At 54.4% G+C, this 17,527-nt stretch overlaps 7 protein-coding genes across 7 annotated transcripts; 4 read left to right on the top strand and 3 right to left on the bottom strand.

Moving 5' to 3' along the window:
- Positions 1–15: 15 nt before the first annotated feature.
- On the bottom strand, positions 16–1,494 carry BO66DRAFT_122707 (FAM50/XAP5 family protein). The gene is made up of 4 exons (XM_025641917.1): positions 1,348–1,494; positions 1,023–1,290; positions 398–959; positions 16–344 (listed from the first exon to the last, which is right to left on the bottom strand). The coding sequence occupies exons 2-4, from the start codon at positions 1,262–1,264 to the stop codon at positions 30–32; spliced, it is 1,119 nt and encodes a 372-aa protein (XP_025502415.1). The 5' UTR covers positions 1,265–1,290; positions 1,348–1,494; the 3' UTR covers positions 16–29.
- A 174-nt stretch (positions 1,495–1,668) lies between these two features.
- On the top strand, positions 1,669–3,951 carry fip1 (cleavage polyadenylation factor subunit FIP1; the record flags this gene model as incomplete). Its single annotated transcript, XM_025651204.1, has 7 exons — positions 1,669–1,812; positions 1,867–1,919; positions 1,971–2,750; positions 3,304–3,331; positions 3,478–3,702; positions 3,804–3,862; positions 3,927–3,951. The coding sequence occupies 7 exons, from the start codon at positions 1,669–1,671 to the stop codon at positions 3,949–3,951; spliced, it is 1,314 nt and encodes a 437-aa protein (XP_025502414.1).
- Positions 3,952–6,522: 2,571 nt separating this feature from the next.
- Positions 6,523–8,577, bottom strand: aclA (putative ATP citrate lyase subunit (Acl)). The gene is made up of 2 exons (XM_025645735.1): positions 7,866–8,577; positions 6,523–7,809 (listed from the first exon to the last, which is right to left on the bottom strand). Exons 1-2 carry the CDS (start codon positions 8,304–8,306, stop codon positions 6,796–6,798), a joined length of 1,455 nt encoding a protein of 484 aa, XP_025502413.1. The 5' UTR covers positions 8,307–8,577; the 3' UTR covers positions 6,523–6,795.
- Positions 8,578–10,844: 2,267 nt separating this feature from the next.
- Positions 10,845–13,308, top strand: BO66DRAFT_122638 (putative ATP citrate lyase, subunit 1). Its single transcript, XM_025641916.1, has 5 exons — positions 10,845–10,932; positions 11,051–11,203; positions 11,256–11,562; positions 11,621–12,716; positions 12,770–13,308. Exons 2-5 carry the CDS (start codon positions 11,064–11,066, stop codon positions 13,195–13,197), a joined length of 1,971 nt encoding a protein of 656 aa, XP_025502412.1. The 5' UTR covers positions 10,845–10,932; positions 11,051–11,063; the 3' UTR covers positions 13,198–13,308.
- Positions 13,309–13,474: 166 nt separating this feature from the next.
- Positions 13,475–14,619, top strand: BO66DRAFT_472521 (Rpp14/Pop5 family protein; the record flags this gene model as incomplete). The annotated part of the gene is made up of 2 exons (XM_025652954.1): positions 13,475–14,122; positions 14,234–14,619. The coding sequence occupies exons 1-2, from the start codon at positions 13,867–13,869 to the stop codon at positions 14,617–14,619; spliced, it is 642 nt and encodes a 213-aa protein (XP_025502411.1). The 5' UTR covers positions 13,475–13,866.
- Positions 14,620–14,678: 59 nt separating this feature from the next.
- Positions 14,679–16,009, bottom strand: BO66DRAFT_429768 (GTPase GPN2). The gene is made up of 3 exons (XM_025650481.1): positions 15,665–16,009; positions 15,475–15,575; positions 14,679–15,410 (listed from the first exon to the last, which is right to left on the bottom strand). The coding sequence occupies exons 1-3, from the start codon at positions 15,951–15,953 to the stop codon at positions 14,751–14,753; spliced, it is 1,050 nt and encodes a 349-aa protein (XP_025502410.1). The 5' UTR covers positions 15,954–16,009; the 3' UTR covers positions 14,679–14,750.
- A 114-nt stretch (positions 16,010–16,123) lies between these two features.
- On the top strand, positions 16,124–17,484 carry BO66DRAFT_376996 (WD40 repeat domain-containing protein). Its single transcript, XM_025645734.1, has 3 exons — positions 16,124–16,199; positions 16,263–16,518; positions 16,623–17,484. The coding sequence occupies exons 1-3, from the start codon at positions 16,190–16,192 to the stop codon at positions 17,428–17,430; spliced, it is 1,074 nt and encodes a 357-aa protein (XP_025502409.1). The 5' UTR covers positions 16,124–16,189; the 3' UTR covers positions 17,431–17,484.
- The last annotated feature ends 43 nt before the right edge of the window (positions 17,485–17,527 follow it).

The following is a 17,527-nucleotide window of genomic DNA, read 5'->3' as shown; positions in this document are numbered from 1 at the left end:
AAGTCTACAGTCTTCCCTGCGCCAGCACTCTAGAAGAAGAACGTATTTCCGGACGCATCGCGCCTTGTCGTCCGCATCTTCTCCTCAAACTCGGGCCCAGGTTCGTATTCCCGCCACAAGCTCGCAGGGAAAATGTGCTTGTTGCGCTCATACCAGCGTCTATCGACCACCTTCGTCAGGGTGGGATCCTTATCGGCTCCTTCCAGCTGGTCGCTATTCGGCTTGGCGAGAGGATCGTCAGATCGGGAAGCCGGCGGCGGCTTGTTAGAATAGTCGAACAACAGGCCACCGGCGCTCGTGTAGCTGGGGACACTGTTGGCAATAAAATAGTATAGCTCGTAGTGCTGCATCCATCAGCCGGTGTCCCATATCAACTCAGGTTATGGCAAGTACTCACATGTGGGACAATAACCTCGCCCTTGACCAGCATCAAGTCATCGACACTGATTCTAGCCCACTCGCGCCGGTTGTCTTTGCGCGCTTTGGATGCTTGGCTGTTGCCACTGACACCAAGCTCGGCTCCAACCTTCCGGCATCTGTCGAGAAACAGCCATACAGGATCGCCCTTCTTGACCTTAACTGTCCCAGCGGGTATATTCGTTCCATCGTAGAAGATAAAAGGGATCAATATCTCGGTGTTCTTCACGGCTTCCTGCATAGCCAGGAACTCCCGGCGGAGAGCATCCCGCGCCTCGGCCTCGGCCTTCAAGGCCGCTTTTGTCATCGCCTTCGGTGGAGGAGGAGCATTGGGGTTGGGCGTGATGCGCCGTGATGGTGGCGCAGAGCCGTCGTCGACTGGAGTCCTCGAGGCGGACCGTGGAACGCTGGAATCGCGTGGGGTACCGGCAGCGCTGTCGACCTCTTCCTCTTCCTCCTCGTCGTTGTGGAATGAGAGCTTGCTCTTCACGAGCGGCTTCTTCTTTTTCTTCTTGGGAGGGGCGTCGCTTCGGGGAGTCGAGCTGCTATTGCTTTGCGATCAGCATCGTAGGGCAGCAACGGAATACTGTCAAGCCTTGACTTACCCGTCAGTGATGTCGCCCGTGGAAGGAGTGGCACTTCTCGAAATACCGGCTGAGCTTCTCCCAAGCGACTTATCATGGGCCTCTCGTTCCTTTTGCTCGAGGACCTCTGCGCGGCGTTTGCGGAAATCGGAGAGGTGCACCAGACCAACCGTCTGCGACTTGAGTAAGTCTTCGGCAGAGACGGTCTGGCTTGTGAAGGACCTCGGAGTCGAGCTATGGCTGGGCTGTTCTGAGTTCGACATATTGTCGGGATGTTCTGGGGTTCTATCTAGAATGGAGTGTAAGTGGCTTGTCGTTCTTCCTCACATGCAAACGACTGACGTACCGGCACGTGATTTGGAGAGTTTCCGGATTGGGGTGGCCGAATTGATGCTCGTAAGCCAACAATGTCAATGGCACAGTAAGACCTGGACCAAGACAACAAGCTTCCGATAGCTTCTTTTCTTTGACCTCGGAATCACTTGACCAGGGGAGGGGTTCTTTCATTGACGTTGAAGGTTGGCAGCTCGTCGCGAGCGAACAAAGCCAGAGCAAACAGGCCAAACCCGCCGCCCGTGCGATCTCCGCAGGATCGCCGTAAACAGGATCGCATTTCCGCTACGCCTCGTTACATCCGTTCACTCCATACCTCCTGCAGCTCTTCAAGATGATGGACGACGAAGACGACGATTTCTACGATCCCGCCGACACGGTGCCGGCTCCTCAGCATCAGAATGGTGCCCAGAATCCTCCTGCGGATAACTATGGAGAGGAATATGAGGAAGAAGAGATAGAGGTGGATGAAGATGATGTATGGTTACGAAACCACTGCACCTACATTTTGGCCGTCTAACTCAAGCTCTAGGATGACTTCAACATCATTACCGAAGCGCCCGCCGATGCGCCACCTCCGGAAGCGTGAGTCGAGCTCCGGGAATAGCTCCTACAGCCTGGCTAACCCTCGAACAGCCCACATCCTCGTCATGCCAATCTACGCGCAGAATCGCAACGCCCCTCGTCCGCAGAGTCTCCTCCTGCTCCGAAACCCTCCACCCCCACTCTCGCCACGCCCAAAGCTGAATCCGCCACGCCTGTACCCGTCAGCGCAAGACCCGCTGTACCGGCTGCACCGCAAAGGCCGGGCTCTTCATATCCTCCAGTCCAAGTGTCCACGATCGACGTTCATGCCAACCCCGTCCACCCGACGACGGGCAAGCCCATCCTACTGACTGACATGGATGCGGACTTTCCGGAAGACGACAAGCCGTGGCGGCGACCGGGGTCCGATATCACAGACTACTTCAACTACGGGTTTGATGAGTTCACATGGGCCAGTTACGTGTTGAAACAGCAGGAGCTGCGCAAGGATATCGGGGACCAGAAGAGACAATTGGACGACATGCAGGCTTTCCTGGGGATGGGCATGCCGCCGATGGGCGGTGGTCCACCGGGGCCAGGCGTGCCTCCAAGCAGCGCGGCCCCTCCGATGCCCGGTATGCCCGGTATGCCGGACATGTCGCCGGAGATGATGCAGGGGATCCTCACGAGCATGATGGCCCAAGGCCTGGATCCCGCCTCGATGGATCCCATGACGTTCATGCAACATGCTCAGGCGCTCATGGGCGGGCAATCCGGCGCAGGCGGCGGACAACAGGGTCAACCTGGATTTGGGGGTCAAGGTGGTGGTCAACAGCAGATGGGTTACGGAGGAGGTTTCGGAGGAGGTGGCCGTGGACGGGGCAGAAGATGGTAGTTAGAGTTAGGTTTCATCAAAGTATTAGTCACCTTGTTACAATAACGGCTATGTGGGGGAGGGGGTGGCATTTTGGATGGTTGGATGGTAGGATGGAGTTAGAAAATTCCCAAGGTATATGCAATCCATTAATTAAGAAGAACCGAGAAGGTTTGACAGGTCCGGAGTCGGTCTGGCCGGCTCGGGAAAGGGAGCGAGCGGGTAATGATGTGCCAGACTGGAGATGCTGGGGTAATTGTAGGTATACCGGGTGGCTGTCAAGTATATGGCTGTCCACACGAGACAATGTGCAATATTCTGTCTTTCAATGTTCAGGAAAACAAAAGAACAGCTCGTAGGAAAAGTCGTGGTGGTGAGTCCCTCGGCAGAAAGCAAGAGAGGATGGAAGCTTGTTGGTCTTGGCATTCTGGAAATTTCTCGCGACTCCAGATCAGATCTTCGTTTCCCCGGCCGGCCGCTTCCTCTTCTTCTTCTTTTGCTCCCCACGCCTTGACTCACTTTCATCCTTAATCACTCCTCTTTGATTTGCTCGCTGCCTCTTGTGCTCAGCACCCTCATTCACATCACCATCACAATGGTAGGTTATCTCCCTCCATCTTTGTTGCTTGGAGCTCCGATTGAACTTTTCCACCTGTTTCCATCGGATCGCCAATTCCTCTGAGCATCACCACCATCGAGCTTAAACTCTTGAACCTGTTACTAATATGTTATCTCTCTATACAGTCTTTCCTCCGCAACGTCAAGAACCTTGCTCCCCTCCTGGACCGCGTCCTGGTCCAGCGTGTCAAGCCCGAGGCCAAGACCGCCTCCGGTATCTTCCTCCCCGAGAGCAGCGTCAAGGAGCAGAACGAGGCCAAGGTCCTCGCCGTTGGCCCCGGTGCCGTCGACCGTAACGGCCAGCGCATCCCCATGGGTGTTGCTGTCGGCGACCGTGTCCTCATCCCCCAGGTACGTTTCGGACATCGCCCTAGTTTGGCAGAAGGAGCCTCGTTTTGTTTTTGGCAGCTCCAGCGCTTTTCCGGACATGACTAACAAGAATTCTGGTATAGTTCGGTGGTAGCCCCATCAAGGTTGGTGAGGAGGAGTACACCCTCTACCGCGACTCTGAGTACGTACATCCCTTCATTCATCAACTGCTGCCAACCTGGATTCTGACCGTATGACTACTCTAGGATCCTCGCCAAGATCAACGAGTAAATTGGACTAGCCAAATAATGTCCAACGTCTTGTTGTCTTCTATTTTTCCGGATGTTCGAAGCCGCCTATAACGTGTATTATACCTCCCTTTTTCCGCAAAATCATGAGCCTCAGCCATTCAGAGCTTCCTCATTCGAAAAAAACTCTCCCCATTAAAAAGGCCCGATAACGCGCTACAGAGAGCTTTCCCTAGTGTTAGCGTTGGGTCCTATCACCTGTTCTGCTGCGCATTTATTGCCGAAAGCGTGAAATGACTGTTTTTGCATACCACACGATGTACTTTTGTCGCCTGTCAACTACTTTGCTCTCGTCGTGTCTGGGGGTGTTTGTCGCGATGAGAGTATGTAATACGATATGATAATCTCCTCTCTTGTGAACATCCGGTTTTGTTTTCTTGGGGCGTCTTGTTGGTGTCGTAGCTCCTAGCATCAGACCCGTCTTAGTCGGGGCACTAGATCAATCACTCGTCGCCGGCAGGTATCGCAGTAGCCTTCATGAGATGCTACAGCATGCCTGTGGAGGAAGGCATGTCATGCACAATCTCACGTTCATGTTTCCCGTCCCGGATATCCAGAGACCAACCGCCACTCCTGTGTGAAACATAGGTATCCGACATGTAGGAACCCGGCTCGGCAGTAAGGACTTCACGAACATGACATTTATGCAACACGTCCTGTCAAGGTCTATAGTATGAGAACGAGTTCAGACTGCGGCTGTGCAACAGCAACACTGGAGTCTATGTCATCAGCCAATAAATCCTGGTGTATTGCTAGGACGAAGTCGTCCGCATTGGAGGTCACGAGGACGGACTCGGTGGTATAGCTCCTTACGTGTCAGTCCAGACTGGTTCGAGTCAGCACATGTACTTAATTAGAGCAGATGACCAGATTATCTTGAGATGACACTGTCGCTATGGAGGTGTCTGCTCCCTGTTCTCCAAGGCTTGGTCGTTGCGGCCGATGGAAGGATGGGTGTTGATCGGTTCTACATTTTCAGGTCAAGACATGCATGAAGTATAGTGGTGTCACTATGAGGCTGTGCTGCTCAAGGAAGTATGATAAATTCTCAAGGATGTGGCAGTTTCGTATCTTGACTACAAGTATTCGAATAAGCGTTTGGTTGAGGAGGTAGGAGAAGGGGTCAGAGGGGTTGTAGGTTGTTTATTTCCTATTCAACTTGCATACGGAGTACTCTGTGGAAGATATATAGACGGCAACGGATGTGTTTACAACAACAACATACGAGCGTGCAAGAAAGGATTCATTAAGATTCAACACATAACTATTTACCCAAAAGGAAAGACGAAGAGAAGCAGCAGCAGCTTCGCATCCTCATCCTGTTTCGTCAACGTCAACAGCAATAGCCGAAGCACAAGCACAGACAAGAGGTATGTAAATTAGTTTTACCTTTCCAAACCCACTACGGAGTACGGTACAACCAGAACCCAACCCTCTACCTGATAACATCAGTAAGTTAACCACCGCAATTCCCACAAAACCCCAGACATCCACCAACAGTACATCTCCCAGCCCAGTTAGTGCCAGTATATATACGCAACCCAAATGCAAACCAAACAAAACCACCCTTTCCCCCCCGGCCGTTCCCCAAGATACTTACCTACTACCTAAGTAAGCCCTGGGCTTCCATCCATCCGCCTCCCGCCTCGGACGTACGGAACCTCCTCCTCGTTTCCCACCGCACCATCCACCCCTGCCCGAAAATCTTTTCCCCCTCCCCTTTATCTTGATCTTGATCTTAATCTTGATCTTTGCAGAACAGATCTCCTACCCATGTGGATCTGAGAAGAATTCGGATCTTATCTTGTGGCACGAGAGGGGAGGTGTAGTTTATTTGGACGTCTGTTTGGGGCGTTACATACGGGTTTCGTATTGGACTTCACTTAACTTACCGTACACGGACACAGACACCATACTCAGACACCGGCACATGGTATTGCTTGTACGTTATAGCTGTTCCACCTCACACTAACTTACACTCTACTATACTTTCGGTTTGAACTGGGCATTGCCATGGGTTTGGTAACTTAGTCGGTTATTGGTTAGTTGGTTGGTTGGATGCTTGGTGAGGGGGAGCTGGACGTACTGTACAGCACACACATGCGTTGCTGTGCTGCGCTGCGCTGCGCTGCACATGTGTCTAATGTGTTCTTTGTGTCCTCTGTGCTGTACTATGTGGATGTGGATTGTGCACACCGCATGTCGGGAAAAATAAACACAGGGGACAAATGTAAAGACACACCACACCGCATGTAGAGGAAATAAATACAAGGGGAACTTGCTTTGCGCGATTGTTGGATTGGAGGGCTAGACGTACAACACATATTGCAGCAGCAGCAGCAGCAGCGTTTTTGCATCGGCTGGTTTCTCCTGTCTACTTCATCGGTTGGAGGGTTGACAAGTCATCCTTGCATGCGTGGGTCGGCTGCGCTGCCTTGCTGTCTTTTCCCCTTTCGAATCTACTATCTCCCCTAGTTCATGCGGGGATGGCTCTAATCGCGGATACCAGCCAAAGCATTTATCTGGCCTACAGGCCTACAGACCAAGACAACAGATCGTATCGTTGTATTCACGACTATCACAAGTCTAAGCAGTGTTTCAACTCCAGAACGGATCAAGTCCCGTCTTTCCCTTGCACTTGAAATCAAAGCAAAGCCGGGGAATCCATGTGTGTGTGCCGTCAAGAAAAGATAAAAAAAAAGGAGTAAAATAACAGAATGACGTAAAACAACCGTATCATGCCATGCATTCAGAAAATAGAATCTCATAGGAAGATTAAATTAAAAAATAGAAAGGGGAATCAGCAGAAAAGACCCTCCTTTTCCTCTTACGCGGAACCGAACTCCTTGATGTCGGACTTCTTGCCGAGAAGGGCAAGGGGCACGATACCACTGACGTGCATCTCGGGGCCGTAGACGTGCATGTTGAGGCCAAGCTCCTCACCAACGGCCTTGATGTTCTTGAGACCCTCCTGGTAGTTGGGACCGGCACGACGAACCCAGATCTGGACCTTGTGCTCGTTGAGGACCGGGGCAACCTCGCGGAGAGCGCGGATGACACCCTTGAAGGTCGAGGCAACGTTGGTGAAGTTGGCAATACCACCACCGATGAAGAGGACCTTGCCCTCGGGGTGGGTGGGGGCACGCAGCATCAGGTCGAGGATGGTGCGGGCGTAGTTGAAGGTCTGAGTCTCGGTGGGAGCACCGGAGTACTCACCGTAGTTGGCCAACTCGCTGACGAAGCCAGCAGAGGCAATGGCATCGGCGTACACAACGGAGGCACCACCACCAGCAACCAGGGTCCAGACACGGCCGTTGGCGTTGAGGACGGTCAGCTTAAGGGAGGCACCGGTCTTGGCGTCCATCTCGGAGATGAACTTCTCCTCCTTGCTCAGCTCACGACCGAAAGGAGCGGGGAACTCCATGGGAGGGCCAGCATCGACGTTGACCTTCTCGCTCTTGATGACGGGCATGCCCAGGTTGGCGGGGCTGCGGGCAATGGCCCACTTGGTACCGCACTCGAACTCAGCGGTCTGGTCGAGCTTGGCAGCCAGATCGAGGAAGTGGACTTCAGCGGAGGTGGCATCCGCGTTGGGGATGACAACCAGAGGGTTGATCTCGAGGTAGGTGAACTGGCAGTCCACGTAGACGGCGTAGAGGCGGGAGATGAAGTCAACGAGGACGTTGTGGACACCCTTGGGGACCTTGCTCAGGAGAGTAGCAGCGATCTCCTCGTTGGAGGGGTAGTTCTTGAGGTTGACGGGGATGAGGAGCTTCTCAGCCTTAGCATCGACATCACCGACATCGACACCACCCTCGTGAGTGAAGAGGATCCAGTCACCCTGTTCTGAATTAGCATTCGAGCGGAAAGTGGCAAGTGGATTGCGATTTTCCTTACCTCACGCACGGAGTGGATGTTGATGTAGTACTCAGTCTCCTGGGGGTGAGGCACGAAAGGCTCAACCAGGAACTGACGGAGGTAGCCGGCCACGGTCTCGACCTGGATCTCCTTGCCAGCGCGAGCCTCAATCCACTCCCGAGCCTCAGCCCAGGTCTTGTTCAGGGCCAACAGGCCGCTCTTTCCACGTCTCTTGATCAATTGATCGGGTTTGGCCACGAACTTGGAGCCGGGGGTCAACAGCCACGGGTAGAGGACCTCAGCCTGGTCGAGAACATCCTTGACGGACTCATCTTCGGGGAAGTAGAGGGAGGCGAGCTTGGGAGGAGGGTTGTGCGTGGAGGAAGGAGGGAGAGGAGTCGGCTTGATGACGGGGGCACGAGTGAGGTGGTAGTTGAGGATGGCCTTGCCATCAGCCTCGAGAATCGATTTGGCGGACATGATGATCGTAAGAGGAGGAGAGGGAGGATAGAATTAAAAAAACTGAAGTATGTGTAAGAGGCGGAGAACAACAACAACAACAATGGAGGATATAGAGGGTGTATATGGGAAGTCAACCCCGGATTAAGAATATACCTGATAATTGGGAGAGTAGGACGAAGAGTCAAGTGGAAGAGGAGGAAGAGAGGAAGACCAGAGATATTTTTCGTAGGTTGGTAGAGGAATTATTACCAGATGCGAGATGTCACTGGAAATAGATCGGAGGGAGGAGGGGTGGGTTGAGTAGAGAGTAGGAGGAGGGGGGGAGGGGGGGGAGGGGAGGGTCAAGTGGGCAAAAGAGGAAGAGTAAAAAGAGGTCGGGAGAGGGAGAAAATGAGAAAAAAAGGAACCAAACGGAACAAGAAGCTGAGACGGACGCCGATTAGTCGACTCGGTGATGATACTGAGTATGCAGTGTCCGATGAAAGGAGCAGGTGGAATAATTTTTTCTGGACTGGCCGCCGCCAGAGTAGGAATTGGGATGGATCAGTGCATGGAATGATCGTCTGAAACGGATTTAAATGACCAAAACACGGTGATACCAGAGGCTATTGTGGCCGATACCAGGAATACCAGGGGAGTTGTGGGAGTTGTTGAGATGCAGTGGAGCCTCCGTAAGAAAAAGCGGGCCGGGCGAAGACCCAGCCTGTCATCCTGGATTGGCGGGCGTTGGGGATCCTCGGGAGGGTCAATCCAGAGTATGAGAGTATTTTAGTTCTTTTAGTTCTTTTAGTTCCGCAGTATCTGCCCTACGCTGTAGCCTCAATACCACGCCCCTTAGAAACTACCTACCGGTATGCAAAAGAATTTGTTGGGTACGTGGTCAATTTGTTGGCCATGGTCTCGTACGAAACCGGAAGCAATTGCAGCACGGTGGCCAGATGATTTCCCCAAGAATGGTACTCCGTAGAGAACATCGAAACATACTCCTCCGTAGAAACATGGAGAGAATGACATGCTGTACGATGATGTAATCAATTTCCCTGGGTTCTCACGACCACGCTTCTTTTTCCCCAGTTTCTTCAAAAGTCCGCCCGCGGTCGGTACCTGAGGCTGCCACTGGCTCCGATAAGATAAGGAAAGACTGCCGACTACGATGGAAATGAGGGGCAGAGCCGACAATTACGGAGTACGGAGTACTGCGTAAGTTACGGAGTACTGCACAAGCAACAACAATCATAGCAAACCTACGATCGACCCATCGGACTCAACGGTGCACTGTACATACCATCCCGAGTACTAAGTTACTATGTACTACTCACTGCCAAGTGGGCAGCTCCTCTTGCGATCAGATTCCAGATTCAATCTCCATCCTCCAATCCTTTACTTCCACCTCATACCGCTTGCTCAATCTTTCGGTGAGGGGAGACAAAACAAACGCAATGATCCCAGCCAACTTACAGGCCTCGTGCATACTCCGTAGTAGTCTACGTATCGGACCAGACCACCCCATCCCATCCCATCCCATCCCATCCATGTCCCTGGCCTCCAGTTTGCGGATCCCAGGCTCCACTCCGCTCTAACCCCAACCAGGCTACCAGCTCAATAATGCTAGCACCTGAAATGAACGAAATGAACCAAGGGAGTTTCGGAAGACGGAATGGGTATCGGTCGATTTCTCGATGGCGGTGCACTGTCGAGACAATCCGATGTTCCAATCATTGATTTTGGCGGGTTTCGCTTCGAACCCGCGGGATAGAAGATTCACGAGTACTTCAGATACTGACTGGAAACCCCGTACTTTGTCGCTGTTGCTGACGGGATTACTGCGGGAAGTCGAAGTCCTGATGAAGGCGCGGTTGATACGACTAAAGAGTAAAGAGGGATTCACCTGATGCCATAAACTCCGTACTCCGTTCCTATCGTAGAAGACTCCGAGGAGGATGATGAAGATGATGATGATGATGGTGGTGATGATTGCTCTGTCGCATTCCAACCCCGGCAGTCAATGATAACAGAGTCGCATTCTCGAAGTATTCCGGATCTGTCGAGTACCTATTCAAGTAGTGGATGACCCTAGTATCATGGATTGCTGCGCAACTCGGGTTTCCCCAACTGAACGGCGGCGGCTGTTTGAGCCAGAAAGAGCCAGAGTTGACGGAGTGACGGTTCGAACCCGGCTTCCAGTACGGAACGTTACCAACTTTCCACCCCATTCATACCACCAGTGGTATTGTAAGTAATGGAGTTACGACACCAGTGCCCCATAATTCTTTACTCCCCCCCCATCCATCCCATCAAGCTCCCGATATCGTCCCCCTCCTCCTGCGCTTTATTTTTTTTTATTTTAATTTTTTTAAGAAACTTGCATTTTTTTTTGTTTTTCACCCATCATCCGCCTCTTCCCCATCAGTCCATTCATCTCTCTCGCCGATTCTCGTTTCTCCATCTCCTTGATTGCATTACTCTCTTCCTGTTCCCTTCCCTTTTGTTCCCCTCCTCATCCTCCTCCTCCGTCAGGTCGCGACATTTGGTGTGACTTCTCTTCCTCCTACTCCTCCTTCCTCTATACCACTCATACCTACATATTAATATCCCTTCCTCTTCCTTAATTCTATTTCCCCATCAGTCCAAGCTCTGTTGACAGGTAAGCATCTCCCCTCCATTGTCTCCAATGCCTGTCTATTCGACTCCCTCGATCTGGTTCCATCTCACCCACTATGCTATACCTATACCACAGTGCTGACGGACAGTCGAATTCGCAGAGTATCAGCCATCATGCCTAACGGTGCTCCTTTGATCAACACTGCCAACGGCGCCTCCGCCAACGACAACATCACCCGCTTCGACCCCCCCAGCCGTGTGCTTTCTCCCCTCAACCACACCCTCTTCCACAACAAGACGAGATGTTTCGTATAGTAAGTCCCACTTGATGGTTCATCCGTGGCTCGTCATTGACAACGGCCACAGTGGTATGCAGCCCCGGGCTGTCCAGGGTATGCTGGACTTCGACTTCATCTGCAAGCGTAGCACTCCCTCCGTCGCCGGTATCATCTACACTTTCGGTGGCCAGTTCGTCAGCAAGATGTACTGGGGTACCAGCGAGACTCTCCTCCCCGTCTACCAGGATGTCTCCAAGGCCATGGCCAAGCACCCCGACGTTGACACCGTCGTCAACTTCGCTTCTTCCCGTTCCGTCTACAGCTCTACCATGGAGCTCATGGAGTGCCCCCAGATCAAGAGCATTGCCATCATTGCTGAGGGTGTCCCCGAGAGAGTACGTTCGACTTGCTGAATCCGAATCATGTGGGCCATTGAGACTAACCGTGTGGTAGCGTGCTCGTGAGATCCTCGTCACTGCCAAGGAGAAGGGCATCACCATCATCGGCCCTGCTACCGTCGGTGGTATCAAGCCCGGTGCTTTCAAGATCGGTAACACTGGTGGTATGATGGACAACATTGTTGCCTCCAAGCTCTACCGCAAGGGTTCCGTCGGTTACGTCTCCAAGTCCGGTGGTATGTCCAACGAGTTGAACAACATCATCTCCCAGAACACCGACGGTGTCTACGAGGGTGTTGCCATTGGTGGTGACCGTTACCCCGGTACCACTTTCATCGACCACCTTCTCCGTTACCAGGCCGAGCCTGAGTGCAAGATCCTCGTCCTCCTTGGTGAGGTCGGTGGTGTTGAGGAGTACCGTGTCATCGAGGCCGTCAAGAACGGCACCATCACCAAGCCCATTGTCGCCTGGGCCATCGGTACCTGCGCCAGCATGTTCAAGACCGAGGTTCAGTTCGGTCACGCCGGTGCTTCCGCCAACTCCGACCTGGAGACCGCCGTCGCCAAGAACAAGGCCATGCGTGAGGCCGGCATCCACGTCCCCGAGACCTTCGAGGAGCTTCCCCAGACTCTTGCCCAGGTCTACAACGAGCAGGTCCAGAAGGGCGTCATTGTGCCCCAGAAGGAGCCCGTCCCCCCCAAGATCCCCATTGACTACTCCTGGGCTCAGGAGCTCGGTCTCATCCGTAAGCCCGCTGCTTTCATCTCCACCATCTCCGACGACCGTGGCCAGGAGCTCCTGTACGCTGGTATGCCCATCTCCGATGTCTTCAAGGAGGACATTGGTATCGGTGGTGTCATGTCCCTCCTTTGGTTCCGTCGCCGCCTGCCTGCCTACGCCAGCAAGTTCTTGGAGATGGTTCTCATGCTTACTGCTGATCACGGTCCTGCCGTCTCTGGTGCCATGAACACCATCATCACCACCCGTGCTGGTAAGGACCTGATCAGTGCCCTGGTCTCTGGTCTACTGACCATTGGTTCCCGCTTCGGTGGTGCCCTGGACGGTGCTGCTGAGGAGTTCACCAAGGCCTTCGACAAGGGCATGAGCCCCCGTGACTTCGTCGACACCATGCGCAAGGAGAACAAGCTGAGTATGTGAACCATTGTTTCGTGCATTGCAGAATTATGTACTGACTGCCTTTAGTCCCCGGTATTGGTCACCGCATCAAGTCCCGCAACAACCCCGATCTCCGTGTCGAGCTGGTCAAGGAGTACGTCAAGAAGAACTTCCCCAGCACCAAGCTCCTCGACTACGCCCTCGCCGTCGAGAGCGTCACCACCTCCAAGAAGGACAACCTGATCCTCAACGTCGACGGCTGCATTGCTGTCTGCTTCGTTGATCTCATGCGCCACTGCGGTGCCTTCTCCCCCGAGGAGACCGAGGACTACATGAAGATGGGTGTCCTCAACGGTCTCTTCGTCCTTGGTCGCTCGATCGGTCTCATTGCCCACTACCTCGACCAGAAGAGACTGCGCACCGGTCTCTACCGCCACCCCTGGGACGACATCACCTACCTCCTCCCCGCCCTCCAGAAGGGTGGCTCGGAGGGCCGTGTTGAGGTCACCGTCTAATTTCCTACCATCCCCTTTTAATATACTTGCATTTCATGACCTAGTCATAAAATCCGTCCCAGCTGACGTCGGAGTTATGATGGCTTGTTTTTCTTTTTTTCTGCATTGGCTTGGTTCACTTCATACCTCTTCCTTTCCAACTTACAATCTGTAGTGGCACGTGTGGCATGACTAGCTGATAAGGTTGATGAATTTAACGCGATGATTCAGACAAGGTGCTTTCATAGAATAATCAATCGTAAATTATGATTCTGAAATGATTTTTGAACGATGTGTTGACCCAAACATAAAAAATTCAATCCTAAAATGAACATTACCCAGATAATCCAACCGCTGAATGCATCTTCGATGGTGGTTGTCTTGGCGGGGACAGGAGCCCGGCGCCCCACATGTCTGGCCGAACATGCCCGGCAGAAAATCAATCCCATCACCGCCAACAGGTTCATCGCCGTCCAGCGCTCAACCATAGCTTCGAGGTTTTGACGCGCAAGAAACCTCGATCCCACTGAACAAACAAAGAGGTCCGCTGTCGAAGTCGACCACAACACTACGCGACCTCAAACCCGTCCAATCCAACCTTAATTCCACACTCCAACCTCTACCACACTTGGATATCCACCGATCTCTTCCACCTTAAAACCCCATCCATCCCGCTACCACCGCACCAAAATGGTCCGCATCAAACACCGCTACCTCCTCCTCGACATCCTCTACCCGGACCCGACCACCTGGCCCCGCCGCCACCCGCCCGCCTCGACCTCCTCCTCGTCCTCGTCAACGATCCCGCAACTCCAGATCCACGCGCCCACCTCCGACGCCCTGACGCCGAGCCTGCTGGCCAAACTGGTCCGCGAACAGGTCGCCGAGTTATTCGGCGATTGGGGCGTCGGCCGGCTGGGCGGGGCTGGTGCCGGCGGTGTTAGTGGTATGTCTTTCCCCCTTCCTTTTCTTTCTTGACTTGGTTGTGATGGTGTTCGTGGGAGGGGGATTTGCTATGCTCCAAGCTAACCGCTGTGTCTCTCTGTGTGTGCGGCAGTCAAATACCTTTCCCCGGCTACATCGACGGCGATCATCCGGTGTCCCCGCGCGTCGTTCCGGTTGGTGTGGATGGCGTTGACGTGCTTGGAGGCCGTGCCTGAAGTTGATCAAGCTGGAGGAGGACGGAATCCGGCGCTGACGAGACGGTGTGTTGTGCGCGTTGTGCGGGTGTCTGGGACGATGCGGAAGGCCGAGGAGGAGGCGATTCGGCGGGCGAGGAGGGAGGTTTTGAAGATGCGTGGGGGTGTCGGTGCTGGTGCTGGTGCTGGTGCTGATGAAGATGGGGTTTTGGAGGGGTTGGTGGGCGGGTTTGCGGAGGGGGCTTCAGGCGGTGTTGAGGTGGATGATGTTATGGAGGAGGGTTTGAGTGATGATGGATTGTGAGGCTGTGAGTGCTGTGCTTTTGTGGAGGTGGGGAACTGTGTTGTGCTGTACTTTGGCTTGCGGTTTTGATATATTAGAGATACCCTTATTATACAATGTAGAGACATGTTTTTGAAACACGGAAGAAAATGTCATGACTTTCGTATCACCTTCACCCCGCTGTTCGGTATCGAGCCTCGGCCCAGATCCCCGTATTCATCGTCGTCGTTTTCGTCGCCCGGGTGGTCTCCTCCCGCCGCCTGCTCGCGCGCTTTCGCCTCCGCCTCCAGTTGCTGGAGCTCATGCTCGTCGTACTGCTCCTTCGCGTCCAGCCACCGCTCCTGCACATCCCGCACATCCATCTGACCCAACCCCTCCCGCACCGCCACCTGCCAGACGGTGTCGTTGGCGCCCTCGGCGGGCCCGAACACATACCCGCTGGCGCGATCGATGGCATGCAGCAGGTTCATCATGCTCTTCTTGTCCTCGACAGCGAGCGTCTCGAAGGCGACGAGCCCGAACTCCTCGACCAGGTCGACGATGGCCTGGTTGAGCGGGCCGAACTTCTCGTGCGCCAGGCGCGACGACTCGGCCTCCAGGTGCGGCAGCAGGTAGCTGAGGTCCTGCACCTCGGTGTAGTAGTCCAGGTTGAAGGGTAAGGGGGCGTAGTTGGCCAGGTTGTCGATCTTGGTGAGCACGTTCAGGTGCGGGAGGTCCATCTGCAGCATGGCGCGCAGCGAGAGGAGGAGGGCGGAGATGTACATCGAGGGGAGGGTGAGGTTGTAGGAGTCGATGAGATGGATCACGATCATCTATTTCGCGCTCGTGTTAGCTTTTGGAAGTTGACTCGCATGGAGTGGGAAACGCGGCGCATACTCTATACCCCAGTTTCTGGATCTTGAAGAATATATTGCGCAGGGAGGAGTGGTGTGTGAAGATCTCGACTTGGCCGGGGCAGTCGAATAGAACATAGTCATCTACATGTTTGAGAATACCAGTATCAGTGCATTTGTGTCTCTATAGTAGGTTTTGCCTTGGGCTTGGTAGATCGGGATGGCGCGCATACCTCCGAGCTCCTTCAGCCCCTCCTCGAGGAAATCGAAGTTCTCCTCCAGCTCCTCCAGCGCATATAGCACGCCCCCGTTCGGTCCCAGTTGGTCCTCGCTCATGATCTCCTCCAACGTCACCAGGTCGCGGACGTCCAGCGCGCACGGATACGAGGTCTGGTCGTTCGCGGGGTCCAGGTTCACGATCGAGCACTTGCGGCCGATGGCCCCGAGGAACTGCTGCATGCCGTTGCAGTAGGTCGACTTCCCGGCCCCTGGGGGCCCGATCACCAGTTGTGCGAACGGCATGATTGCTTCCTCTCTGGCAGCTTGTCCCCAAAAGATCTATTGATGGCTATCGGAAACCGTGATGATGCAAATGGCGGGGGAGAATATTCCATGGAGGGCGGTCAGTGGCGACAGAAAACGGATCTGAAGGCGCCGCCGGGCGACGGAGCTTCGATGACGCCGGGACCGATCAACAAACGGTTATTTCGTTCGAAAGCTTTGAGATTCCCCAGCCAAGGGAATTTACAGAAAGTATCATGGCATCTAGTCAGTTTGCATCCCTCTGGGCTGATTGGGGTTCTGGGACAGCTCGTGCTAACTAGCCTGCAGATCAGTTCGTCGTCGCGTCCCCGCCTACGGATGCCATATCCGCGCTCAAGTTCTCGCCAAACCCCGACTCCACGCGCATCGTTGTCTCGTCGTGGGACAAGAATGTCTACCTGTACGATCTCCGGGATGAGAATGGGGCGGTAGGGGAGGGCAAATTGCAGCAGAAGTTCGAGCATCGCGCGCCGGTGCTGGATGTGTGCTTTGGCGCAACGGAGGATGAGATCTACACGGCCGGGCTGGATTGGGATGTGCGGAAGTGAGTTAGGCCTTTTGTTTGGATTCTGAAAATGATGGTGGTGCTACTTCGTTAGACGCGGGCTTCCCATCTTGCCCTACTCAGGTTTACTGACGACCGAACAGAATCGACGTCGCCTCGTCCACGCAGACCGTCCTCAGCACGCACGAGGCCGGCGTCCGCAGCGTCGTCTACAGCCGGGACCACCAGCTCGTAATATCGGCCTCGTGGGACTGCACGCTGCATGTGCACCTGACCAACGACCCCGCCACGCTCCCCGCCGTCATCCCGCTCCCCTCCAAGCCGTTCTCCATGTCGCTGACGGCCACGAAACTCGTCGTCGCCATGGCGTCGCGCGCGCTGCACATCTACGACCTGAAGGCGCTGGCCCTCCTCACCGCCCAGTCGGAGGGCTCGGCCCCCGGCGCGCTGAACAAGGTGGAGGTCGAGCCCTGGCAGCGCCGCGAGAGCAGCCTGAAGTTCATGACCCGGTGCGTCGCCTGCATGCCCGACGACGCCGGCTACGCCTCCTCCAGCATCGAGGGCCGCGTCGCCGTCGAGTGGTTCGACCCCTCCGCCGAGTCCCAGGCCCGCAAGTACGCCTTCAAGTGCCACCGCCAGACCGCCGACGAGGTCGACATCGTCTACCCCGTCAACACCCTCGCCTTCCACCCCGTGCACGGCACGTTTGCCTCCGGCGGCGGCGACGGCGTCGTCGCCCTGTGGGACGGCATGGCCAAGCGCAGAATCCGCCAGTACCAGAAGCTGCCGTCCAGCGTGGCCGCCGTGGACTTTAGCGCCAACGGCAAGTACCTTGCCATTGCCATCAGCCCGGGCTTCGAGGATGGCAAGGAGGACGTGGCCGAGGGAACGGTCAAGATCTTCGTGCGCGAGCTGGGTGAGACGGAGGCCAAGGGCAAGGGCGCTAAATAAATACACTGTCATGCTTAAAACCTAAATCATGAAATCTATATCCTGTGATGACTGCACGCTGAGTCCACTTCCAACAATAACCCGTCTCGGGGTCGTA

This window comes from Aspergillus aculeatinus, assembly GCF_003184765.1.
Source record: "Aspergillus aculeatinus CBS 121060 unplaced genomic scaffold BO66scaffold_33, whole genome shotgun sequence".
Lineage (NCBI taxonomy): Eukaryota > Fungi > Ascomycota > Eurotiomycetes > Eurotiales > Aspergillaceae > Aspergillus > Aspergillus aculeatinus.
The sequence above is the reverse complement of the archived record's forward strand: the minus strand, read 5'-3'. Positions and strand labels throughout refer to the sequence as shown.

Bases quoted from the DNA above. Each gene is read 5' to 3' on its own strand.
- aclA (XM_025645735.1), bottom strand. From the start codon at position 8,306: ATGTCCGCCAAATCGATTCTCGAGGCTGATGGCAAGGCCATCCTCAAC. The intron at 7,810-7,865 runs GTAAGGAAAATC...AATTCAGAACAG, and splicing joins ACATCCACTCCGTGCGTGAG to GGTGACTGGATCCTCTTCAC.
- BO66DRAFT_429768 (XM_025650481.1), bottom strand. From the start codon at position 15,953: ATGCCGTTCGCACAACTGGTGATCGGGCCCCCAGGGGCCGGGAAGTCG. The intron at 15,576-15,664 runs GTATGCGCGCCA...TCAAACATGTAG, and splicing joins GGGGCTGAAGGAGCTCGGAG to ATGACTATGTTCTATTCGAC. The intron at 15,411-15,474 runs GTATGCGCCGCG...AGCGCGAAATAG, and splicing joins TCCAGAAACTGGGGTATAGA to ATGATCGTGATCCATCTCAT.
- BO66DRAFT_376996 (XM_025645734.1), top strand. The intron at 16,519-16,622 runs GTGAGTTAGGCC...ACGACCGAACAG, and splicing joins CTGGATTGGGATGTGCGGAA to AATCGACGTCGCCTCGTCCA.
- BO66DRAFT_122707 (XM_025641917.1), bottom strand. From the start codon at position 1,264: ATGTCGAACTCAGAACAGCCCAGCCATAGCTCGACTCCGAGGTCCTTC. The intron at 960-1,022 runs GTAAGTCAAGGC...AAGCAATAGCAG, and splicing joins ACGGGCGACATCACTGACGG to CTCGACTCCCCGAAGCGACG. The intron at 345-397 runs GTGAGTACTTGC...TGATGGATGCAG, and splicing joins GCGAGGTTATTGTCCCACAT to CACTACGAGCTATACTATTT.
- BO66DRAFT_122638 (XM_025641916.1), top strand. From the start codon at position 11,064: ATGCCTAACGGTGCTCCTTTGATCAACACTGCCAACGGCGCCTCCGCC. The intron at 11,563-11,620 runs GTACGTTCGACT...ACCGTGTGGTAG, and splicing joins CTGAGGGTGTCCCCGAGAGA to CGTGCTCGTGAGATCCTCGT. The intron at 12,717-12,769 runs GTATGTGAACCA...GACTGCCTTTAG, and splicing joins GCGCAAGGAGAACAAGCTGA to TCCCCGGTATTGGTCACCGC.